The sequence below is a fragment of the Indicator indicator genome, chromosome 7, assembly GCF_027791375.1.
Source record: "Indicator indicator isolate 239-I01 chromosome 7, UM_Iind_1.1, whole genome shotgun sequence".
Taxonomy (NCBI): domain Eukaryota; kingdom Metazoa; phylum Chordata; class Aves; order Piciformes; family Indicatoridae; genus Indicator; species Indicator indicator.
The window spans coordinates 39,918,516-39,943,412 of NC_072016.1; the positions used below are offsets into that span (position 1 = coordinate 39,918,516).

General features: G+C 47.1%; 1 protein-coding gene across 1 annotated transcript in view; it reads left to right on the forward strand.

Annotated features, from left to right (window-relative positions):
- Positions 1-495: 495 nt before the first annotated feature.
- MCU (mitochondrial calcium uniporter) overlaps positions 496-24,897 on the forward strand; it is a 131,751-nt gene continuing 107,349 nt past the window's right edge. Inside the window, exon 1 of the mRNA XM_054382160.1 lies at positions 496-621. Within this exon, the coding sequence (XP_054238135.1) occupies positions 496-621 (126 nt within the window). The remainder of the gene's footprint in view (positions 622-24,897) is intronic.

Consider the following 24,897-nt stretch of genomic DNA (forward strand, 5'->3'; position numbering starts at 1 on the left):
GCTCCGATCTCCCCACACCTCTTCTCCCCGCTGCACTCCGTCTTCTCGCACCCTCTCCGGCTGCACCCCTTCTCCCCGAACCCTCTCCCTTATGCCTTTACCTCCTCGCACCTTCTCCTCGCTGTACCCCATCTCCCCGCACCCTCTTTTGTACGTCCCCGTCTCCCTTTACCCCCGCCCCGCCCCGCCCCTTCTGCCCCGCCCCGCGGCGCCCCCGTAAGGAGTTCCCCTGCCCTCCAGCCCGAGCCGCGGCCCCGCCCAACCCTGACAGGGGAGGGAAGGCAGCCACCAATCGCCTCTCCGGACAGGGCATCTGCCCGATGCCGATTGGCAGCCCCGGCTTGGCTTGACGAGTCCCGGGCCGGCGAGGGGAGCGCTCCGATTGGCCGCTGGCTCCGGCCGGCCCCGCCCCGCCGCTCCCCTTCCCCCTCTGCCCAGGCGGCAGCAGCAACCGCCGCCGCCGCCGCCGCAGCGTGAGGCGGCTCCAGCGGCGCGATGGCGGCCACGGCGGGCAGATCGCTGCCGCTCCTCCTCTGCCGCCGCCCCGCCGCCGCGCTGACGGCGGCTGGTTGCTTCCCGGCGCTGGGGCGGCGCCGCCAACAGCAGCAGCGACACCGGACGGTGAGTGAGGCGAGAGCTGTTGCCCTTCAGGCGGCGGCCGGCTGAGCCGGGCGCGGTGCCCTGGCTTCTCCACCCCGTTTGCCGGGAGGCGTCGGTCCCCGACTCGGCCCCGGCAGCTGCGCGTTATTCTTAGCGCCGTCACCTGGGTGAAACTTCAGCGGGGCGGACGGCAGCAGTAGTGCCCGGTGGCGGGAAGCTCCCCGGCCTTTCCGCCGTCGCTCCGCCCCGGGAGCAAGCGACCCGAGTGAGTCGTGCCGGCTCTTGCCAGCGGTCGCAGGAGTGTCTCGGCGCAGCCCCCGGTACCGGGGCCGGGCTCCCGGGGCGGGGGTCGAGGCGCGGCCGCCAGGTGGCGCGCGGGGCCACCGCTACCCGTGGCGGGGGGCCGGTAGCCCCTGTCGAGGGGCTTAGGGGGTGGCGAGTCAGCACTGGCCCAGCGCAGTGGGGCACCGATGGGACAGGGCGGGCGGCACTGCCCGGCGCCTCTTTGCCTTCTCTTTTTCGTTTCCCACTCTTTGTTGCTTCCCCTCAAGGTCAGGCAGGGGAGAGGCGCTTGAGGGGTCCCCAAGTCCTGTCTGAGGCGGTGTCATAGCCAGGTCGGTGCGGCTTGGACGGGAGGGGAGGGGAGGCGGGAAAATCCCCCTCCCCGAACCGTCGCTTTTTGTTCGGGTGCCCTGCAGAAGCAGCACGGTGAGGGGCTGTGGCAGGGGAGAGCAGGCACGTGTATTGCTTACTATGTGTCTTAGGGTGGAAAAAACTGTAAAGGCAGCAGGTTGCGGTGTGGAGCTTGAGAGATTTTCTAAAAATACCCTTTTTTTTTTTTTTTTTCCTTACGAAGCTAAGGGAACAGCATGTAACCGTGGGATATTCTGCCTTTCGCCACAATCTGTTTTGTTTCTGCCTGTAAAAATAAAACCAAAACCCAAACCACCAAAAACCTACTGTTGCAGGGGTTGCACCTGGTGCCCTCCTGTTGTTTTGGGTGAAGCAACATCTCCAAACTACATCAAGTCACCAAAATCTTGTATCAGATAGGTGATGGAGCAGGGTGCTGGTGTCCTATTGGTGGAATAGGTGATACACCGCAGGGTCCTCGGGGTGCTGTGTGAAGAGCAGCATTTGTGCCATGTGTCTTCAGGGTGCCCCTAGTTCCTCTGGTGATGTCAGTTTTTTGGCAGCGAGGGGATGCTGGAAGTTCTGCTGCTGTCAGTCCCATAGTGGCATTGTGGTCCTTCACATGTGCAAAGTGTGACTTCTGCATCCTTGACTGCATGCTTTGGAAATGCCAGCCTGGCAAGTGAGGCCACCGGCACCTTGGGTTCTGGTCAGTTGTGCAACAGCCTCTTCTGCCTTTGTAATTATCGTTTAAGTTGTCTCTCTCAACAGCCTGGCCCAGAAAATGATCAATAATTTATTTCAATTTAAGTTGACCTTTGTAATTAATTTAGTAGAGGCTCGAGTTCGTGCTCGATTGTGCTAATCGGGCTGAGTGTAGCAGTAAATGCTCAAGAAGATTAAAGCCAGACATTAAAAATATCCCAAATCTCTCTGGGATGCTTTGCTGTCAGTGTGGCTGAAGCATGGGCACGCTCCAGAGCATGCCAAAATCGTCCTGCTGAAGCCATCTCCTTCAGCTGTTTGGGAAGGAGAAGCTTCCTATCACTTCCTGCTTGGGAGAAGAGACCGACCCCCACCTCGCTCCAACCTTCTTTCAGGGAATTGTAGAGAGTGAGGTCGTCTCCCCTCAGCCTTCTGTTCTCCAGCATGGGTATGCTGTGGCACACTAAATTCATACTGCCCAAGCCATCTCCCCCCAGTGCTTGGGGAAGGAGAAGGATTTTCCCTGTGTCCCTGTGGACTGCTGATGAGAGAGCTCTTCAGGCTTCAGTACCAGTTAGGTTGCTCTGGGTTTTCTTGATTTTTATTTTTTGGTATCTTGGCTGTTGACCATTTGTGGTGCTGCAGTGATCAGTTCTGGGGGTTTTCCAGTGAATAGGTTTCAGGGTTTTCCCATTTTTGGCAGGGAGGTTCTACCACCATTTTTTTCAGCAGATCATATAATCATAGAATGGTCAGGGTTGAAAGGGACCTGTGAAGAATGGCCATGCCCCTGTGAATGCAGCAATCAAGTGAAACCTTCCTGTGAGCAGGTCTGGACCCAGCATCCTGGTTGTTCCTTTTGACAGCATCTGTAATGTGCCTATTTATCTCCTCACAGAAAAGATGAGCTATCCTTTCCATCACGCTGCACTTGAGAAACTCTGTGGACCACTGGGAGAGAGTGGAGACTCAAGAGCTGCTGAATCCTAGAGTAAATGATCTCCAAGGAGAAATTGCAGCAACTGGGAGCTCATCATAATAAAGAGAAAATCAAAAGGAGGTTGCTGCAGAGAGGAAACAGAAAATCAGAAAAACTGTGTTGGGTAGGAGAAGTAGTAAATGGGCTTAGAGTGTGAGAAGAGGGCTTTGCTGCTGGGAATCCTTTTACTGACAGCAGAACAAGTGAAACACTGACTTATTTCCTGGGAAAGCTGCTCAAGCCTCATTACTGGAGGTGGTTAGGACAGGTTAGATTGGCATCAATCAGCCACTGCTGCTGACTGATTGATCCTGGCCTGTGACAGGACTGAACTGTATAAACTTCCTGAATCTGTAAGTGGAAACAGGTAGGAAGATTTGGTGTGATATAGATGTAATAAATAAAGTTATTATATTAGGCCTCTTTGTGCAGTGTTGTTTTTAAGACAGTAAATTCTACTTGGTTCCTTCTCAGGATAGCCCATTTATCACCTCTGATGGAAAGCAGCTTTCGTCAAACAGGGTGGAAGTGCTAAATGGTCTCATGGATGAGTTGTTTCCAAAGGGATATAAAATAGGCTGGAAGAGCCAAGACCAATTGACCAGGCTACTGTGAGAGGATACTGCTTCTAAACAAATAAACAAACCTTTCCAGATGGGTCAAGTGTAGAGAATGAAGCTGTGATAACATCAAACAGGGCAAGGGAGAGGGCAAGGAGGTCCAAACTCTTGGATAAATCCGTGTTATGGAAGGTCAGGTGGGGATGTAGTAATATTGGAAGATGCTTGAATGAAGCATTCCCAGCTTACTTGACAGTATTGAAAGGGGAGAGAATTGGGAGGGGTTGGTGGGCCCGGTGTGTGGGTGTGGGGTTATGGAGGTGACAGCCAATCTTCATGTTCTGTGCTAGATGAGCAACATCACAGGGTGTGAAAGGTCTGGGGAGGAGGATGCAGAAAATTTGAAGGAGAACCTGGCTTACTGATCTCAGAATAGAGGAGGCAGGAGGCAAGAGGAAGTGTAGACTGCTGTTTGACTTTCCCCTCTGACAGTGGTGGTGGTGTACCTTTCAGGATGGCTGTGCTGGCTAAGGGGATGACCAGCTGGCATAACCACTTAGAGTATGTGCTTGGAGCAGCCACAACATTGGAAGAAAATGGTAGAGGTGAATAAATGGACTTAGAGCATAATTATCAGAGGTTGCATGGTTTTCCACTCTCCCAGCCTCAGTGACATGAGCATGAGAGTGGAAGAAGCCTTGCAGAGGAGGTGGACAAGGGAGTTAGCAAGCATGTTGGCAGTGGAGAAACTGCGGGAGTAGCCTGCGGGGGGTTGTAATGTCAGAGGGAATGGGTGGATGGTGCCAGCTTTGGAGATGAGCACGGCTGGATAGTTCATGAAGTGAAACATCAATAATATTGCTGTTTGCTATAAACTGATGCTGCCTGTGCCTCCCTGTTGGGAGGGAGCTGTGGAGATCTGCTGCGAGGTTGCATGTGAGGACAGGAGGTGAGAGAGGCGGTTTGGGTAATTGGGCCAAGGTAACTGTGGCTGCTGGGAAGACCAGAGCTGACAAGTCAGTATAAGATGCAAGACAAGGTGGAACAGAAGTGTTGTGTGTTGTTTCCTCTACACACCAGCTCCATGCAAGAAGCAGCAGAGGGTGGAGAAACAGCCAGGGTGGTGGGTGGAAGCCTGGCTGCTGCTGATCAGCAGGGACTGGTACAAGGTGTGCTACGGTGGGGTATGAATGCACAACCTCATGCAGTGACTTAAGCAGTGGGAGTGGGATGAAGCTGCTGGTTGGTGATAAATTAAATGGCACTTCTTGGGGTGGCACTTCTCATTCTAGCAGTGGTTGTTAGGGTATCAAGTGGTGGGAAGCACTGAAGCAATAATGATGCTACTGCCTTTGTCCTGCAGTCATTTTTAGGGCTTAGTTCAAAAATTCCTGCTATTTTCTTGTTAGATGTCTTGTCCTCAGAGGGCTGTGGAGAGAGAGTTCAAGTAGATGTTCTTCGGAGGAAATTTCCTTTATATAATCTTAGAATTGTTTAGGTTGGAAAAGATTTTTAAGATCAACTCCAACTGTTAACCAAGCACTGTCTGCTTTCCACTAAACCACACCCCTCAGCACCACATCTACATGGCTTTGAAATCCTTCAGGGATGGTGACACCACCACTGCTCTGGACAGCCTTTTCCAGGTGTTGATAACCCTTTGTGGAAAGAAATTGTTCCTGATGTTCAACTTAAACCTCCCCTGGTGCAACTTGAGGCCATTTCCTCTTGTCCTATCACTTACTTGGGAGAAGAGACTGACCCCACCTGGCTTCAACTTCCTTTCAGGGAGGTCTAGGGAGCCAGAAGGGTCTCCCCTCTTCAACTTTTCTCCAGGCTGAGCAGCCCCAGTTCCTCAGGAGTTCCTCACCAGATCTGTTCTCCAGACCCTTCACCAGCTTTGTTGCCTTTCTTCAGAGATGCTCCAGCATTTCCATGTCCTTCTTGTAGTCTTGTCCTAGTCTTGCTAGCCTCACTGTTGCTGGTACATTAAGCAAGGGAAGCCCTTTCTTGGACCTCTAATTGTTCATAGAATGCTTTAGATGGGAAGGGACTTTCAAGATCATTTAGTTCCAACCCCCCTGCCATGGGCAGGGACACCTTCCACTAGACCACGTTGCTTGAGACCTCATCCAACCTGGCCTTGAACACCTCCAAGGAGGGAGGCAGGCAATGCTGTGCTTTTGAGGGCAAGCTGCCAGAGGTGAAAGCTCCCACACTGCTGGGAAGCAGTCCTTTGTGGGAAAGGTTCACAAGGGAGTAAGGGATAAAGATCTCTAAGGTGCAGTGGTAAACAAAGGGCTTAAATAAAATGCTCTGCTTTTGGGTGCTGAATGCCTGATCTTCATGGCTTTCCTCTTACTAAGACAGAGTCTTCTTTTAGTGTGTGTGTTAGTACATGTAGCCAGTGGTTGACTCATGTCTGTTTTGTTTGTCATCAGCTCATTCGGATCTGGAAAAAATGCCTCTAGAAAATAAAGGGCTTGACTCTGTGGTGTTCCTGTGGTCATTAATCCTGGCAGTTCTGGGTAGATTTGGAATAGGGATTTCCAGCCTAAAGAGGAAAACCCAAACCTAAGTGAACTGCAGCCAAATTTCACGTGGGTGTTGGTCCACCTGCAGGTTTGTATCTCAGCTCCAGATGAGGATGAAGATTGCCTGTATCAGTCGGTCCCTGAAGATGGGTAGGATTTTGGTGCAGGTAGCCTGGCATTAAGGATACTGGAGAGAGCACATCCTGCTCAGACAAAAGGACTCTGATGAAGAAAGATGTCCTGGGATATGAGAAGCCTTGGAAGAAGGATGCAGATCCTACTGAAGCTGTCTTTTTTTGGCATAGATACAGGGTGTTTGGGGATTCCCCCCTAATTCTCAGAGTGGTTTGGGTTGGAAGGGAGGTTAAAGATCATCTAGTTCCAACCCTTCTGCCACAGGCAAGGACACCTTCCACTAGCCCACGTTGCTCAAGGCTTCATTCAACCTGGCCTTGAACACTTCCAGGGAGGGCCATCCATGACCTCCCGGGTCTACCTGTTCCAGTGTCTCATCACCCTCATTGTAAGGAATTTCTTCCTAATCTCCAGTCTGAATCTGCCCTCCTCAAGCTTCAATCCATTCCCTTTTATCCTATCACTACAAGCCCTTAAAAAAAGTCCCTCCATAGATTTCTTGTAAGCTCCCTTCAGGTACTGGAAGGCTGCTGTTTGGTCTCCCCAGAGCTGCCTTTTCTCCAGGCTGAACAGCCTCAATTCTTTCAGCCTGTTCCCATAGGGGAGGTTCTCCAGCCCTCTGATCATCTTTGTGGCCCTCTTCTGGACCTGCTTCAGCAGCTCCATCACCCTCTACTGCTGGGGGCCCCATGCTATGGCTGAAACTGTTGCAGCATCAACTGCTGGAGAAGCTGTTGTTTAGTAATGCTGTAATAACTTCCCTGATGGGCCCCTGTAGTGACCTCCAGCCCTTCCTGTCACAAGCAACAGTTCGTTGTCCTGCTGTTGCTCGTATTTCAGGAAGAAAAAATTTAGTAGTTGAAGCTTGGGGCTTCACAAAACTCAGGTGGCAGCAGAGACTGGTTGCAAGGATGGTGAGAGTTGGAGGAGCATTTCAGCGTGATGCCTGTGTTTGCTGAGGGTGGGCACTGGCAGGCTGCTTTAATTGAGTGAACTTCTGTTTTGCTAGCCATGCATTACTGCGGAGTGTAATTATCAAATGAATGATTGAAAAGGCAAAGAACTGGTGGCTGTCCAGTACTTTGAAGGCACATAAAACAGTTACCCTCCCCAGATCCTCAGCTGCAGTTGTTGCCTCCCCTGACCTGCAGTGTTTCCCATGCTGAAATAGCTGTAGGGGCAGTGACATGCATGCTGCATACCAGGAAGAAATGTATCAGGTCTCACTTTGGAGGTTAAGATGGAATGTGGCTTCAGCTGTGGGACAGGTAAATACCAACCCAGCAAGACATCTGTAACATTGAGGGAACCTTAGGAAGAGTTGATTTGACTGTGAAGATGGCTTTGGTCACCAAACTCCTCTTTTCTCCTGCTTCTTCCCTTGCACATACACTTGCTGTCCCAGTGACTCCTTGCTTGTGTTGCCCTTGCAGAAGGTGGTGAAAACATAGCCATTTCTTCTAGCTGCCAGTAGTTATGGAGGCTGGAGAAGACTTTTATGATCATCAAATCCACTGTTAACTCAGCACTGACAGGTCACCAGCAAACCATGTCCCTCAGCACCACATCTCTGTGGCCTTGAAATCCCTCCAGGGATGGGGACTCCACCACTGCCTTGGGCAGCCTGGGCCAAGCCTTGACAATGCTCTTGGGGAAGAGATTTTTTTTTTTTTTTTTTTTCCCCCTCATGTCCAACCTAAACCTCCCCTGGGGCAACCTGAGGCCATTTCTTGTCCTATCACTTGTTACTTGGGAGAAGAGACCAGCTCCCACTTTGCTATAACCTCCTTTCAGGGAGTCGTAGAGAGTGAGAAGTTCTCCCTTCAGCCTCCTTTTTGGGGTTGAACAACCCCATTTGCCCACTCCAGTGCTGGCTGAATCGATTAAGATGCAAGACAAAGCAAGGTCTGCTGCCTTGTGCTGCATTTACTGCCACAGGGAGGGCAATAGATCAGTGCTGGATGAAAAGTTTAAGGAGCTCAGAAGGTTTTTTTTCAATGTTTTTATTTCAAATAAGAGGAGAGAGTCTGCCCTTGGCCTCACTGAAGAGCAATGGAATGCCAGTAAAAGTTGAACATTCACAAATTGCATTGGGTTGGAAGGAACCCTCAAAAGTCATCTTGTCCAACCCCTCTGCACTGAACAGGGACACCTCCAACTAGATCAGGCTGCCCAGGGCCACAGAGTCTGATCTTGAACGTCTCCAGGGATTGGAGCCTGTTCTAGTATTTCATCACCCTCATTGTGAAGAGCTTCCTCCTCATGTCCAACATACATCTACCCTGCTCCAACTTCAAACCATTGCCTCGTGTGCTTTTCAGCTTTTTTTCGTTAGGTTGTGTTGGGATTTAGTTTTGCACAAACAAAAAAATAGAGGGGGTGACCAGGGAGCATTTTTCTTGGTGTGTGAAGGTAGCTAAAACATTCTCTTGATGCTACACATTCTTACAGAGAGAATGAATTGGATGAATTAAGATTTTTGTAGGTTTTGATGTGCCTTTTCCTTCAGTGAATAGGAAAAAAAAAAGCTTTGCTTGGTCATGTCTAGAGACCACCCTTCTGGTGCTTTTTATGTGAAAGAAGAGCACTGTAGTAGATGTTGAGAGTTGTTGACAATAATTTGATTGTACTATTATTATTATTTTAATTATTATTTTAGTTATTTTTATTATTGTTTTGTTATTTTTATGGTAATTTTACTTTTTATTATTGTTTTATTATTTTTATTGTAAGTTTTATTAGTTTCTATTCCTAATTTTTTTATTTATTTAAAATTATTTTTCTATGTATAAGTCAGCCTGTGGGAATAATCAAGACTTTGTAGGATCTGTGATGGGAAAGGAAGTCAGAGTTGTGGTGAGGTTGATGCAATCATTAATATAAATCTCAGGACAACTCCTTTTCCATATGGGGAGTGTTTCTCCACTGCATAGGTATAGCTCTCCTTATCAGAATCAAGCCTGGGGAAAAAAAAAAAGAAGAAAAGAACCGGGAAAAAAAAAAAGAAGAAAAGAACCAGGAAAAAAAACCCAAATAAATGTTGTTGTTTATTTTCTATAGCTGTTTTTAGACTAAGCTTCAAGAGGTAACTTTCTGTTGGATTAGATCCCACCCAGTCTTGGAAGATAAAACACAACTTTTATGACTTCATTTCAGATTTGTGCTATGAGTCACACATTGTGGAAATGACACAAATCTGTAATTCAAATTATTCTTCTATTTCTAAGTCCAAGGAAATGTAGAAATGGTTTTAGATTTTGTGTGGCTCATTTTTGTTGGTGTATTGTTTTTCTTCTTTTTTTTTTTTTCCCATTTAATTTAATTTCCTTCTTTACTGCATTGTCAGCTTCTTGACAGCCCAACTGCTCCTTTCTGCTCTGGTGGCCTTTGGTAGCCCTGTGTGGGAGGAGCTGCCCTTGAGAAGCTTTGCTGGATAAAAGCTGTGTGCTCACTGCTCCTCATGGAGGAGTGGCTGTGTTTGAGGTGCATTAGGAAAAGTGTGGACAGCAGGTTGAAGGAGTTCTCCTGCCCATGTGCAAAGCCCAAGTGAAGCCACATCTGGAGTCCTGGGTCCAGTTCTGGGCTCCCCAGTCCAAGAGAGACAGGGAACTACTGGAGAGAGTCCAGCAGAGGCTACAAAGATGCTGAGGGGCCCGGAGCATCTCTGTGAAGAGGAAAAGCTGAGAGCCCTGGGGCTGGTTAGCCTGGAGAAGAGCAGCCCCAGAGGGCATCTGATCAATAGCTAAGGAAGGGAGGCAAGAGGATGTGGCCAGAGTGTTGTCAGTGGTGCACAGTGACAGGACAAGCGGCAATGGGCACAAACTGGAACCCATCTGAAGGAGGTTCCATCTGAACAGGAAGAGAAATTTGTTTGGTGTGAGGGTGCTGGAGCTCTGGAGCAGTCTGCCCAGAGAGGTTGTGGAGTCTCCTCTGGAGAGATTCCAGACCCCACCTGGACACTGATTGTGGGCAACCTGTTGTGGACTAGGTGATCTCCAGAGGTCTCTTCCAACCCCTCCCATGCTGGGGTTGTGTGAATGCTTCTAATCTCTGAAGTGCTCTCTGCCTGAGAGGCCATTTGTGACATTGCTGATGTGGTTTTCACCATTTTTTGGTACTAGTCTTTTTTTTTGGGGGGGAGGGGAGGGGATCTGGCTTTAAGGGCTGATTTGTCCTTCAGTGCTTAATCTTGAACATTGCTTGTCCCTTTTCTATTCAAGTTTTGGCAGAGGGTTTTCTTCCTGTTATTAAGGTCTCAATTGGTCATCAAAATGAGATGTCATTTTAATGGAGATGAAACTATGCAGCACTTGGATGTGATGTGGAATTATTTTGCAGTAGGGGAAGCCTATGGGGTATCTCTTCTGCCTCATGTAAAGCACAGAGCATATCCACTGTTATCTTCTGCATTCTTGGCAGCTCTGAAGGAATTGGGAAATGTAGAGCAACTTGCATAAGCAGGAAAGGGAAAAAAAAACCCATGGCCCACAAACTTGTTTCAGCAATTTGCTTTTGTGGGCTTCCCCAGAAGGAAAGGATGAGGAATCTCTCAACTCTCCGAAACTGCTTGTTGGAATGATTAAGAGTTGATTTTCACTTGGATACACAACCTAGCAAAGATCTGTTAGGGTGTGACCACTGTCAAAGCCCAGTCTGGGTGATTCACTTCTGTCCTGCAGCCTGCTCTGGGAATAAAACAATTCACTCTGAGGTCATAGCCTAGGAGGTTTTATGGGGTTTAAGAAAAGCTTTGTGGAACACATTGCTGCTTGAGGAGATTTGGAAATAATGCTATGGGAACAGCTTCAGTTGCTTTCATCACACAAGTCCCAAAATGTGCACATAGGTTGGTGCTGCTTCTGTTATCCAAAGTTTACAACTCAGTGGTATGAGGATGTGGAAATGGGCTGAGGGAGAATGGTTGCCAGGTAGCAGTGGTAAGACTTGTCTTTGTGATGTACCTTGGAGCAGCATCTACTCCTCCATATATGTGCAGGAGCTGGGGACACTTGAGTGCTCTCTCAGATGGGTACTGCACAGAGCTTCTCACTTGAGAGGATCTGAGTATGGAATGAGTTGAGGAAACCTTTGCTACTGGATATACCTTAGTTGCTAAACAGCTCTGTGGAGAAGCACCTGGGGGTCCTTGCAGCTAACTGCTTCACCATGAGCCAGCAATGTGCCCTCCTGGCCAAGAAAGCCAATGGGATCCTGGGGTGCATTAAGAGTGTGGCCATGAGGTCATGAGGGGTTCTCTTCCCTCTCTATTCTGCCCTAGTGAGACTATATTTGGAGGCACTATATCTGGTTCTGGCTTCCCTAGTTGAAGAGAGGCAGGCAACTGCTGGAGAGAGGCCAACAGAGGCTGAAAGATGCTGTCAGGCCTGGAGCCTCTCTGTCAGGAGGAAAGGTTGAGAGCCCTGGGGCTATGCAGCCTGAGAGGGGAATCTGATCAGCATTTATCAGTATCTAAAGGGCAGGTGTCGAGAAGATGGGGCCAGACTCTTTTTCACTTCTTTCCACAATGCACCCAGAAGGCTCCATCTGAACAGGAGAAGAAGCTTCTTTGCTGTGAGGGTGCTGGAGCCCTGGAGCAGGCTGCCCAGAGAGGCTGTAAAGTCTCCTCTGGAGAGATTCCAAACCCACCTGGGCATTGTGATCCCAGGCACCCCTCTGTGGATGATGCTGCTTTAGCAGGGGAATTGGATTAGATAATTTCCTTTCCCACCCCCACTGTTCTGTGTGTGGTACACATGGCTTGGAAGGAGGAATCCAAAACGCCTGGATTTCTGGGATCTGTGTGCATAAAGTTTCATGTGGGGAAATTTGCAGGGTTCTTCATGAATAAAGAAGGATTGGTGGCAGGCCAACAGCATGCTTTCTTTCTAGACTGGGAGGGGAGTTTATAATTCATCCTCTGATTTTTTATCCTCTGAGTTGCTGGAACAGAATCTGAAGTCACTCCATTTAGTTCCTGTTCTCTGTCACCCTATTACCTTGGAGGGCAGGGAGCTAAGCAAAGCTTTCCCTGTTTTATTTTATGACAGAGAAAATAATTTCCTGAAGCTGCAGGGTGAGTTTATTTGGATGAGCTCATGTCAGTTATTACTGTACCTTGGAGCTGCTAAGAAGAAATGCATTCCAGCAATGTAGTAGTGTTTCTGTTTCTGTGTTTGAGACTTCTGTGTTTTGGAAATGGCTGGAAGAGCAATTTTCAGAACCCTTCAGTTAGAACCTGACATATGGTCCTTGTAAACCTGTGGCTTCATCAATGATTTGTAAAAGGTATAGCTCTCCATGAGCAGGAGGCACTCTCCTGACATATGAGCTTGTTCACAGCCAGCCCATAAGTGAATTGGTGCTGTCTGCTGAACCATGACTGTTTATTACAGAATCAGAGTCTTAGGGGCTGGAAGGAACCTCAAAAGCTCCTCCAGTCCTCCCCCCTGCCAGAGCAGGGTCACCTAGAGCAGGTCACACAGGAAAACATCCAGACAGGTTTTGAATATCTCCAGAGAGGAAGGCTCCACAACCCCCCTGGGCAGCCTGTTCCAGTGTTCTGTCACCCTCACAGTGAAAAAATATTTCCTCATGTTTCCATCGAACTTCCTATGCCTTCACTTCTACCTATTGCCCCTTGTGCTGTCATTGGGCATCACCCAGCAGAGCCTGGCTCCAGCCTCTGGGCACTCACCCTTTACATATTTATAAACATGAATGAGGTCACCTCTCAGTCTTCTCTTCTCCAAGCTGAAGAGCCCTACCTCCCTCAGTCTCTTCTCATCTATTCCTTGTCAGCTGCTGTTCTCCTCTACATGATTTCCTTCATCTGTGCACCTACCTGTCACTTGACACAGGTATTGCTGACCTGCTCCTTAAGGCACAATGATAATTGTCTCAAGCCCTCATTTTCCTCTGCTAAAAATGGCTTTAATGGTGCTGCTTTCTTTTTAAGTTGCAGCTGAAATCTGTAGGATGAATAGCAAAGGGAATGTTCATCACCAGAATGCAGGCTGGGAAATTTAAACGGAGTCCTGGACTCTAAGATATGGCTTGCAATTAAAGAGATCAGTTGTGACAGATTTTATTCTAAAAGGAAAGAGTTATTGTCTCCTCTGGAACCATTCCTCAAAAATACATCTTCATCATTTGCCCAGGTCATCTTTCTTAGATATTTAGACTTAAGTGATACTGAGTTTTCTGCCTGGTTACTCTAAAAGTGCCAATTTTAAATGCTGCTCTGAGAAGCACAAATACAGGCTGGGTGTAAAGTGGCTCAAGAACAGTCTGGAGGAGGACTTGGGGGTGTCAGCTGATAAAAACCTTAACATGAGCTGGCAATGTACTCTTGTCAGCCCAGAAGACAACCATGTCTGGGACTGCATCAAAAGAAGTGTGACCAGCAGGATGGGCGAGGTGATTCTTTCTGCCTCTCTGCTCTGGTGAGACCCCACCTGGAGCACTGCATCCAGTTCTGGTGCCCCCAGCGTAAGAGGGATACGGAGCTGCTGGGGCGGGTCCAGAGGAGGCCACAAAGGTGTTCAGAATGATGGAGAACCTCCCCTCTGGGGACAGGCTGAGGGAGTTGGGGCTGTTCAGCCTGGAGACCTAATAGTGGCCTTCCAGTACCTGAAGGGGGCTACAAGAAAGCTGGGGAGGGACTTTTTACAAGGGCTTGTCATGATAGAACAAGGGGGAATAGCTTAAACCTAGAAGAGGGTAGTTTTAGACTGGATATTGGGAAGAAATTTGTCACAGTGAGGGTGGTGAGACACTGGAACAGGTTGCTCAGGGAGGTTGTGGATGCCCCTCCCTGGAGGTGTTCAAAGCAAGGCTGGATGAGGCCTTGAGCAACCTGGGCTAGTGGAAGGTGTCCCTGCCCATGGCAGGGGGGTTGGTATGAGATGATCTGTAAGGTCTCTTCCAACCTAAGCCATTCTATGAAGTGAAGATTTTAAGAGAAAATGGGGTGTCCAGGGTAGCAGAAGAGCCATACAGGCATGTTTCATGCTGTGTGTTAGGAAGGGATGCCTGAGGTCTGGATGGTGGTTGTCCTGTTGACCTTCTCCTCTATGATGGTTACATTGCCATTATGTTTCTAATCCTTATGTCTAAGAGCAAATTGAAATACCATATCCCATTCATGTTTTGTGCTTCTAGATAAAACTCTGCCATAGTCAATATGCAGTGCAGCAGTTCCCTTCTGAAAGTCATTTAAATGAATTTGGAACCTGTCTGAAGCGTTGTGGAGACTCTTGTGTGGGGGCTAGATGGGAGGGAAAGCTTGGCAGAGAAAGTAATTTCTCCCTGAAATAACAGGGAGCTGAGAAAGTGCAGAGAGATTTCCCAGGGGGGAAAAAGGCAGTTCCTTTTTTGGGATGAAAATGCTCTAATTTGTCATGTGACTTGGGAATTCCTCTTGGCTTCCTGCAGAGGGGAAAGGGGGAGTTGAATGTTTTGTTGGATGATGGAGCGTGGCATGTCTGTGATGCAGAGCAGCTTCTGCTGCATTAAGAGCTCCCAAGGAAACCAGCTGCTTTCTGTGAGACTATTCCTGTTATCAAAGGAACTTGTTTGTAGGGCAGGGATAACAGAAATTCCATTCTCGAAATACTGAGTAGATTTGGTAATTACATTAGCACAGAGCTGTGTGGTTTCCTCTATGGAGGCAAACCTGAGAGTGCTAGTGGACAGCAAGTTCCCCATGAGCCAGCAATGTGCCCTTGTGGGCAAGAAGGCAAATTGTCTCCTGGGCTACCTTAAGAAGAGTGTGGCCAATAGGTCCAAGGAGGTTCTGCCCCTCTGCTCTGTCTTAGTGAGGCTACCTTTGGAGTACTGTGTGCAGTTTTGGGCTCCCCAGTACAAGAGAGACAGGAACTGCTGGAGAGAAAGAAAGCAGAGGCTAAAAAGATGCTGAGGGGAATGGAGAAGGAAAGGCTGAGAGACCTGGGACTGTTTAGCCTGGAGAACAGCAGCCTGAGAGGACATCTGATCAGTAGCTAAAGGGTGGGGAGCAAGAGGATGGGACAAGACTCTGTTGAGTGGTGCCCAGTGACAGGTCAAGGGGCCGTGGACACAAACTGCAACGCTGAAGGTTCCATCTGAACAGGAGGCAAAAATTCCTTGCTTTGAGGGTGTGGGAGCCATGGAGCAGGCTGCCCAGAGAGGTTGTGGAGTCTCCCTCTCTGGAGACATACCAAACCTGCCTGGACATTGTGATCCTGGTCAGCTTTCTGTGGGTGACCCTGCTTTAGCAGAGGGTTTACACTAGCTGATCTCCTGAGATCCCTTCCAATCCCTACCATATTGGGATTTTGAAGGGAATCCAATCTCTCTCTTAAGAATTGTGCTAAGAGCCATGTATATTGCTAGTAATGACACAAGTTCCAGATAAGCAGCTTTTCTGCTTTATGATCTGTCTGGGAAACTTGAGGCAGTGCTCTTTGTCTTTCATTCAGGCGAGGCCAGTGTCTTGCATCATGCAGGAGGACAGAGAGGCATGTTGCTTGAGACCATTTCCAGGCACATGAAGGCACTAGGAGTGTTTAGTGACCATGCAAACTCTGTTTTGATTGCAGTATCACCTTACATTGAACGTCCTGACTGGCTTGCAACCTGCAAAATACCAGGTTGGCTAATTGGGGGAAGTTTTGCTGCTTTGAGGTAGCAATTTTTTTTTTCCCTGAGAAACTTTTTCAACAATAGAACTTTATTTGACAATCTCAAAAGCTTGTTGGTAGAAGTTCTTGTGCTCCTCAAAAACATCTTACAATGCCTTCTAATACTTGAAAGGATCCTACAGGAAGGCTGGAGAGGGACTTTTCACAAGGGTGTCTATAACAGTAGAATCACAGAATGTTAGGGGTTGGAAGATCATCCAGTCTAACCCCCCTGCCAGAGCAGGGTCACCTATACCAGATCACACAGGAATGCATCCAGGCAGGTTCTGAATATCTCTGAAGAGGGAGAATAAGGGGGTATTGATTTTTAAGCTCAGGGAGAGTAGGTTTAGACTGGATCTTAGCAAGAAGTTATTCAGTGCTAGGGTGGTGAGACTCTGGAATAGGCTGCCCAGTGAGGTTGTGGATCCCTCCTCCCTGGGGTTGTTCAAGGTCAGATAGGATGAGACCTTGGGCAACCCAGTCTAGTTGAGAGGCATCCTTGCCCATGCTAGGAGGATGGAGCAGATGATCTCTGAGGTCCTGTTGTAGTGTGGTGAAGAAAAATTAAAGGCATAGTCTTAAAACCATCACAGGTCCCTTCCAACCTAAGCCATTCTGTGATACTGTCCACAGAATTTACTGGCCAGACAGATGAGATGAAGCTTTGGAAGGAGAGAGCCTTTGAAACGTTTGCAGTTAAGAGTCTCAACACAGACCTGATTTGTGGGTTTGGGTTGTTGGGTTTTTGTTGTTCTGTGGGGGTTTTGGTTTTATTTTTGTTGACACTTGTAAAAGGGGTATTGGAGAGGTGAATAGTTGCCCATGTTGAAACATCCATTTGTTATTGTTTGAGGCTGGGTGCCTTTGAGAATCATAAAGGTATGGACTTCCAGAGGCCAGATGAGTCCAGAAGGTGGACTGGAAAGTGTCATCTTCTGTTGTTTTCATAGATTCATAGAATGGTTTGGGTTGGAAGGGACCTTGAATATCATCAAGTTCCAATCCCCCCTGCCCTAGCCATGGGCAGAGACACCTCCCACTAGCCCAGGCTGCTCAAGGCCCCACCCAGCCCAGCCTGGAACATCCCTAGGGAGGGGACACCCACAACCTCCCTGAGCAACCTGTTCCAGTGTCTCACCACCCTCACTGTAAAAAATTTCTTTCTAATCTGAAGTCCTGCATGCCTATAAAACTGGCTGCAAAGTCAGTCTTACCCCCCCGCCTTCCTGATGCTGCTCCTTCATTTTGCAGTGTGGGGGAGTGAGACCTGGAGCAGCCTTGGCAGGGGCCTGGAGCAGCTGAGCTGAATTTTAGCTGTATCATTTCAGGCCTGGTTGGGGGGGGAAGCAGAGAGGTGGGGGGAGAGGAATTTGAGGCCTGAGTTTTTGGTCTGTTTTGGAGCAAGGTGGTCAGAAGTTTGGCCTGAGGAGGTTTTTGGAGAATCATGGCCTATGGGTTTCTTTGTGTTTTATATGCTTTGCACTGTTGTATTGGTTGTGAATGGCACTTCCATTTAAACTTTCCAATTCTATCCAGTCCTGGTGTGGAGTTGTTTGGTTTTTTTTTCTTAAATTGCTTTGAGAAGGGTTAAAGAACACCTGTCTTGCTCCTTTTACCAAGACACCATTCCTAGTTGCTTGGTGGGATGGTGCAAGTCTGATTGCTGACTAACAAGACGTTGGTGGTCCAAAAGAGAGCTTTGATTTGATGTCAAAAAGCCATGAGTGTCTCTGCCCATGAAGAGGAACAGTGTGATGGTGTCCAAGAGTAAATCTGTCTTAAGAATGGTTTTGTGCAAAGATAACAACATGACTCCAATTTGCACGTGCACTGATTAAAAATAAATCACAATCATGAGTCAGTGAGGCACTCGTGTGGGAGTGACCATTTCCATATTTCCTTTTGGCATTTAATGCTCAGGAGGGATTGAAAACAAACAGGTTTACCAAGTACTCCTCTTGATTATTTAGCTAGATTGAGTAGGACAGGATATGAGACTATGCAGATACGGCCTCTCCAGTTGGCAAAGGTGCTGTGAGTAAGGGTTTAGAGAAAAGCATTAATACCACACAGGCACTTGTCAAGTGAACTGTTTTGTAAATAGCATTTTGAACAGATGTTGTTTTTTAGCTTCCTCAAAGGTGGGTTGTTTCACTTGGCTGTTTCCTGCATGCCATTCAGTTTTTCTCTGCATGGCAGCTTCTTTTCCTGTGCTGAATGTCTGCCTGCAATTATAGCACCATGCTTTTTCCTTTTTGCAGTCAATGACACCCATGGATTTTTGTCTGCTGCGTGACATCCCTCTCTCTCCTGTCCCAGGTATGCTGGTAACACTCAGCTCTGGTTTGAGTAGAGCACCCAGCACTTTGGATCTAGGACAGGGAGCTTGGTAGAGCTGCGGTATTCATGACCTACTTCTTGGGCAAGCATGGAAGTAAAAGCTGCTCTAGGTGGCTCAGATGAGAGATTTGGTGGTTTTTTTATTTTTTTTTATTTTTTTTTTTTTTTTGGTCATGAGCTCAAAAATCATCAGACTCATTTGGTGCAGTCTTATTCCTCAAGGTTAGGGACTGGGTGTCGCTTGAATTACTCTGGTGTTAGTGGAGAGGAATAGGCAAGAACACCTGAACACAGAACAGAGTTGCTTTGGGGATTTAAAGTGAGCCCTCCCTTCTCCCAAGGAATTGTCTGTCATTGTGGTTAGGCAGAGGGAATTAATTGCTTCGTTTGTCCTTCGAGGAGAGGTGGGTGTGTAACTGACTCATCCTAAACACTTTTATCCGCGTTTTTACTTGCATTTAGGAAGTTTGGCAGCACTCATAAAGCTGAATAGCTACAATTAACCTGACATTTTATGTAATGGAGTGCACCACAGAGGGCTGTTTGTTCTTGGAATTGCAATGTCCCAGTACCGTGGTACTCTTGGAGGCAGCATTGAGGGAAGTCGTGAGGATTTCTGCACTAGATGGAATCTGCGTTGCCACATGACAAGCACATCATACATGAAGGTGGATCTTGATGTTCATTGTGTATCCAAACTAGTGACCAAATGAGTTTGATGGCAGCACTGAGCTCGATTTTCTTTCTTTGAAGTGTACTCTTCCTAGCCACAAGTGAGTGTTGATGTTGCTCCAGGCAGGGTTCTGACTCATAAACACTTACAAGCTTTCTTAGAGTGTTGAGGATGTGGAAATACATGGCTTGCAGGTGCAGGGAGAAGGCTGAGTTGCTGTCCTAGTGTAGTGCTGCAAGACACCTGGGAGTACATGGAGATGCTACTACAGGGGTGTTGGAGCAAGCTGCCTGTGGAGAGCTGTACTTTGTTGGGGGGATTTATGTCAATACTGTTGATACTGAATTGCCTTGACTAAAAACTAAGTCCTTTCCTCCTTCTGCTGACCACATCCCAGAATAAACCCTCTGTTTGGTTTCTGATGATGTTTTTCCATGTGCTGTAGCTCTGTTACTCTGCCTCTTTCAAGCTTTTCTAAAGAAACAAGATAAAACAATAAAGCTTTCAACCTTTTATTATCATGCTTTCCAAGCTGTGAGTTCACTTTCAGTTGTTACCATACTAACCAGTATCCCATGAATCTTGTTTTTAGATTAGGCTAATTTAGTTCTCCAAAGTGTTTCCCTATTTTTCCATTTGTATGCATGAGGTAGTTTCAAACACTTCTAAATGAATGATTTGGGCCATGATTTGCCTTGGAAAAGCTTTCTCTGAAACATTTCATCTGAAGACAGTTATGCTTACCACCTCTGGAAGTAACACACATTAAACTTGAGTGATCTAAAGCAATTAGAATTTGGATTTTTAGGAATTGTTTACAGCTATAGCTCTCCTGCTTTGGCTTTATCTCTGTGCTGGGATGAAGCTTGCACCTTAATATTAATTGTCATGGTAAGCACTGAGTTATGTGAGGCTTTTGCCATCCTCATTAGCTGTCTGCAGGCATTCCAGCCTGAGACTTGTCCAGATGGACAGATCTAGTGCTAACTTGTCCATCCAAAGAAATAAAACTAGTCAAAACAGAAGAAAAGACTAGTTCTTGTTGTTGTTGATCCTGTATCTTCTTTCCTACTGGAATAATAATTTTCTGAGTCCCTCATCTTCTAATCCAGGATGTTTGAGATGCATGGGGAGCATCATAAGGATGAGATAAGCACTGGAAATCTGTGTGAGTTCTCCATAGCAATATTTAGATTTATTGTACATTACCTGAATGTGAAATCCTTCAGGCTGTACATAATTCATTGCAGGACTGAAAAACATTCCATATGGTGAAAGGCCATTGTAAGTATAATAACTTAATCTTTCTGCAATCAGTGAATGAAGTTCAAGTTCAGCAGTATTGAAAGTCAACTTGATAATTCCCTGATCTGTATAAATAAATCTCCCTGAGTCCTTGGGAAGTCAGTTGTTTTCCATGCTAGAAGGGAAATGAAGAATCACAGAATGGTTTGGGTTGGAAGGGACCTTGAAGATCATCTAGTTCCAACTTCCCTGCCATGGGCAGAGACGCCTCCTACAAGTCCAGGTTGCTCAAGGCCTCATGTAATATAGCTTTGAACACTTCCAGGCTTGAAGGCTCCACAATTCTGGGAAACCTTTTCCAGTGCCTCACCACCCTCATGCGAAAGAATTTCTTCCTCATGTCCAATCTAAACTGAGCTTCTTCAGATTTGAAGCCATTACCTTTCCTCCAGGAAGGAGAGTTCCAGGCAGAATTCAAAAATAGTGGGGGGGAAAAACCTCATTGTGAGCCAACAACAGTCACTGCAGCCCAGAAAGCTGATTGTGTCCTGGGCTGCCCCATCAGCAGTGTGAGCAGCAAGACGAGGGAAGTGAGCTCTGCTCTTGTGAGACCCCACCTGGAGCACTGTATCCAGTTTTGGTGTCTCCAGCATAAGAGGGATGTTGAACCTCTGGAATGGGTCTAGAGGAGGCCACAATGATCAGATGGCTGGAGAACCTCTGCTATGGGGACAGGCTGGGTGATTTGGGGCTGCTCAGCCTGCAGCAAAGACGGCTCCAGTGAGACCTTAGAGCAGCCTTCCAGTATCTGAAGGGGGCTACAGGAGAGCTGAAGAGGGACTTTTGGTAATGGCTTGTAGTGACAGGATAATGGGCAATGGATTGAAGCTTGAGGAAAGCAGATTTAGACTGGATACTAGGAAGAAATTCTTTACAGTGAAGGTGGTGAGACACTAGAACAGGTTGCCCAGGGAGGTCATGGATGCCCCCTCCCTGGAGGTGTTCAAGGCCAGGTTGGATGAGGTCTTGGTTGACTTGGTCTAGTGGAAGGTGTCCCTGCCCATTGCAGTGAGGTTGCACGAAATGGTGTTCAAGGTCTCTTCCAAGCCAAACCATTCTATGAATGTATGAGCAGGATGCAATTAAGCTGTTGTCATCTGTTCACATTCCACTTTGCCATCTATCATTGTTATTATTATAAGTACAGGAATTTGATGGCACATTAAAGCAATTCAATCATGTCTTTTATATTCTTGGCTTACATTCTGGTAACTTTGGTGCAAAGAGACTGTTCGTACTCACAACTTGGTCCTTCTAGTGCTGTTCCTGCAGTGTTATTTTCTCCCCCTTGCTTGGCAGTGTAGTTAGAACAATCAGCACTTCCTCTCCCTGTGCTAAGGCTTTTATCCAGCAGTAGACTTTGTCCTCACCTTTAGTGTGAGAATAAGATACCAAATTACTATAGGGCTATTAGTTGTGTTTCTTCAAAAGGTTCTGAAGGAGCACAACCTTAAACATGACCCAGCAGAAGCAGTCTTAACTTCTATCACTTCTAATAGCTGTTTACAGGTTTAATTGTGATGTGGCTGATGGGGGAAAAATAAAGTCTCTAACTAAACACTTGTTTCCTGTCTACCCTCAGCTCCGCTCAGTCATTAATTATCTTTCACCCTGCACATGAATTAGGACTGAGCTGTGAAGCTCAAAGGTTGAGTGTTGTATACTAACTCTTTATGTCCTGAAGAGAGGAGATGGGAAGGTCTGCCTCGGTGATGCCTTGCTGTGACTGGAGCGACAGTGCCAGTGATCCTCTTTTTTGCAAGCTGTGACTGGTCTTCATAAAAATGTCTGCTTTACAAAACAACTTTTAAGTAATATTCAGCTGGAATTTAGAGTAATAAAGTTGAATTAAAAATGTGACAAAGGAATCCTGCACTTTGCTACTCAAGCTGCTTGTTTTCTCTTAGTTGCATTGGAAACATCTTGAGTTCCTCAGCTTTAAATGCTGCTGTTAGGGGAAGAGGTTACATTGGAGTGTGGGCTACATGAGTGTTAGCATTAGTTTTGATAGTTACAATCTAGTGTCCAGGGTTTGCTTTGGAGTACAGGACCTCATCCCTTTGGAGCAGCAGTCCTTGCTTCACAGAATTATAAAATAGTTTGGTTGGAAGGGACCTCAAAGATCATCTGGTTCCAACTGCCCTGCCATGGGCAGGGACATTTTCCACTGGACCCCAGGTTGCTCAAGGCGTTGTCCAACCTGGGACATTCATGATCTCCCTGGGCAAACCTGGTCCAGTGTCTTGCCAGCCCTCACTGTGAAGAATTTATTCCTAATCTCCAATTTAAATCTCCCCTCTTCCATTTTAAAGCTATCGCCCCTCCTTCTTTGGAATGAGATGAGGAATCTCCCTGGATCCTGTGAAACAAAAGTAACTATTTCCTATGGGTTAGGTTTGGGTTTGGTTGTTTTTTTTTTTTTCCTTCTTAAGCTACTACTTAAGTGAAAATTGCTTTTGGATCACGGAAACAGTCCCCTGGATGCTCTTTGTGTCCTGTTTAGTTGACTGAGCACCACTTCTTTTGATTGCTAAGAGCTGCTTCCAGCCCCTGCGATACTGGAGGTCCCCATACTGCTGCTGTTACTGGTGTGCCCCCCTGTATCTTCAGATGGGAGTGTACCTAACAAGGTAAATCTTGCCTTGTGCATCAGTCCTTCCTTCTCTCTGGTGTTCTGTTCTGGTGTTTCTGAGATGCTCTTTCCCTCAACTAACAGTGGCTAATGCTTCTTGCCAAAAAAGCTAAGTAGCAGTAGCTGGCAACTGCAGTTTTGTGTACTGTGTTGACTTGATGCACCAGAGCCTCCAATGGTAAGTGTGTCTCTTTCCTCCTCTCTCTGTCCTCTCCCTTTTCATCTGTCTTCTACCAAAAATGCAAACCTAAGCAGAGAACATCCTGGTATAAAATGTCCACTTAATCCAGCACAAGCCATCATCTGTATTCAGCCTGCTGGTTGCTTCTAGTCTTGCATTTCTACAAGTTCATTTTTGATTAATAATTAGCAAAAAAAAAAAAAAGTAGGAGGATATATCAGAGCAGAAAAAAAAATATTCCAAACCAAGCATGTTTTAGAACACTGTTGGTGGATTCACCTTGTTCAGACCTTTCTCTGATGAAGGTTTTTTGGGGCCAGACTCTTTTCAGTGGTGCCCAGTGATGGGACAAGGGCCAAGGGGCACCAACTAGAACCCAGCAGGTTCCATCTGAACAGGAGGAGAACCTTGTTTGCTGTGAAGGCACTGGTGCCCTGGAGCAGGCTGCCCAGAGAGGTTGTGGAGTCTCCTTCTCTGGAGAGATTCCAAACTTGCCTGGACAGTGCAATCCTGGGCAACCCATTCCAGAGTCTCACCACCCTACTAAGGAACTTCTTAAGATCCAGTCTAAACCTGCTTCTCTCAGCTTCAAAACAATTCCCCCTTGTCCTGTCACTAGGTACCCTTATGAAAAGTCCCTCTCCAGCCTTCCTTGTAGGATCCCTTCACATATTGGAAGGCAGCTCTAAGGTCCCCCTGGAGTCTTCTGTAGGCTGAACAACCTCAGCTCCTTCAGCCTATCCTCATAGCAAAGTTGCTCCAGCCCTTCAAACATCCTTGTGGCCTTCCTTTCAGTGGAGGTCATCCTGGTGGTCTTGATTCTAAGTTTAGGTGCAAGTTGCTGTACATTTTTCTGATTTCATTTTCAAGCAAGTGGAAGGCAACCTGTATTTGGAGTTTTAAGGCAGTCATGATTTTTTTTTCCCCTCTTATGGTTTCTTTGAAAGCATTTTTTTTGGCAAAGAACTGTTTTGCAAGGTATCCCTCATGTTGCTGGAAATATTGGACTGTATGCAGCCCTCACCAATTTTGTGGTTATAATTATAGGATCTAACTTTTGAGTTTGGGGTGTGAAGGCATTCCCATCTGCTTTTCGTTAGTCTCCTCTGGGGAGATTCCAAACCCACCTGGATGTGATCCCAGACAACCTGCTGTGGATGGCCATGCTTTAGCAGGGTGTTTGGACTTAGATGATCTCCAGAGGTGCCTCCCAACCCCCCACCATTCTGTGAGACTGTGTGATTAGCCAGAACTGGCATTTGCCTGTTTCTCTGTCAGCAGAAGCATGCAGAATGACCAACTGGCTGCTCTCCAGCTGCCAGGGTGAGGAAGCATGAGTTAAGAGGCAGGAGCTGCAGAGTGACCCTGCCAAGGAGAGACTGGGGTCACTTACTTCATTCTAGCTCTGTGGTCACCACCAGCAGAGAGGCTCTGAAGGAAGGAATCAATGTAGTTCCTGTGCAGGTAGACTGTTTACCTTTATGAACTCTTCTCTGTTTGGTGCAAAAGGGCTGTTCAGAGAAGGCTGAGGTGGCTGTGGGGTTTCTCTCAGCATTTCTCCAAGTAAATATTTAATTTCTAAGAATCTCTGCCCTTTGGAAGGTGACCTTTGAGCCATTACTGCAGTCAACGACACACTTCTTGGACTCCTCGAAGGATATTTGACCTATGATGTTAGAGTGGTGATTTGTTCTGACTTGAAAATTACCTCTGGGGTTGTGGAGTAGTTTGTGTTGGGAGTGTGAGCTGAAAAGAAGGAAATTTGTCATCAGTCAGACTGGTGTTGGTGAGCATCCCAGACTATGGGAGCATGCAGACAGACCAACACCGAGATGCTTTGTTCCAGGGGCTTCTTTATGCAGCTCTTGGGGCTTGCAGGGGATAAGCAGAAGTGGATTTAGTTAATTAGTGCTACTACATGAATTTAGTTGCATTAAACAGTTAGGAACATATTTGAT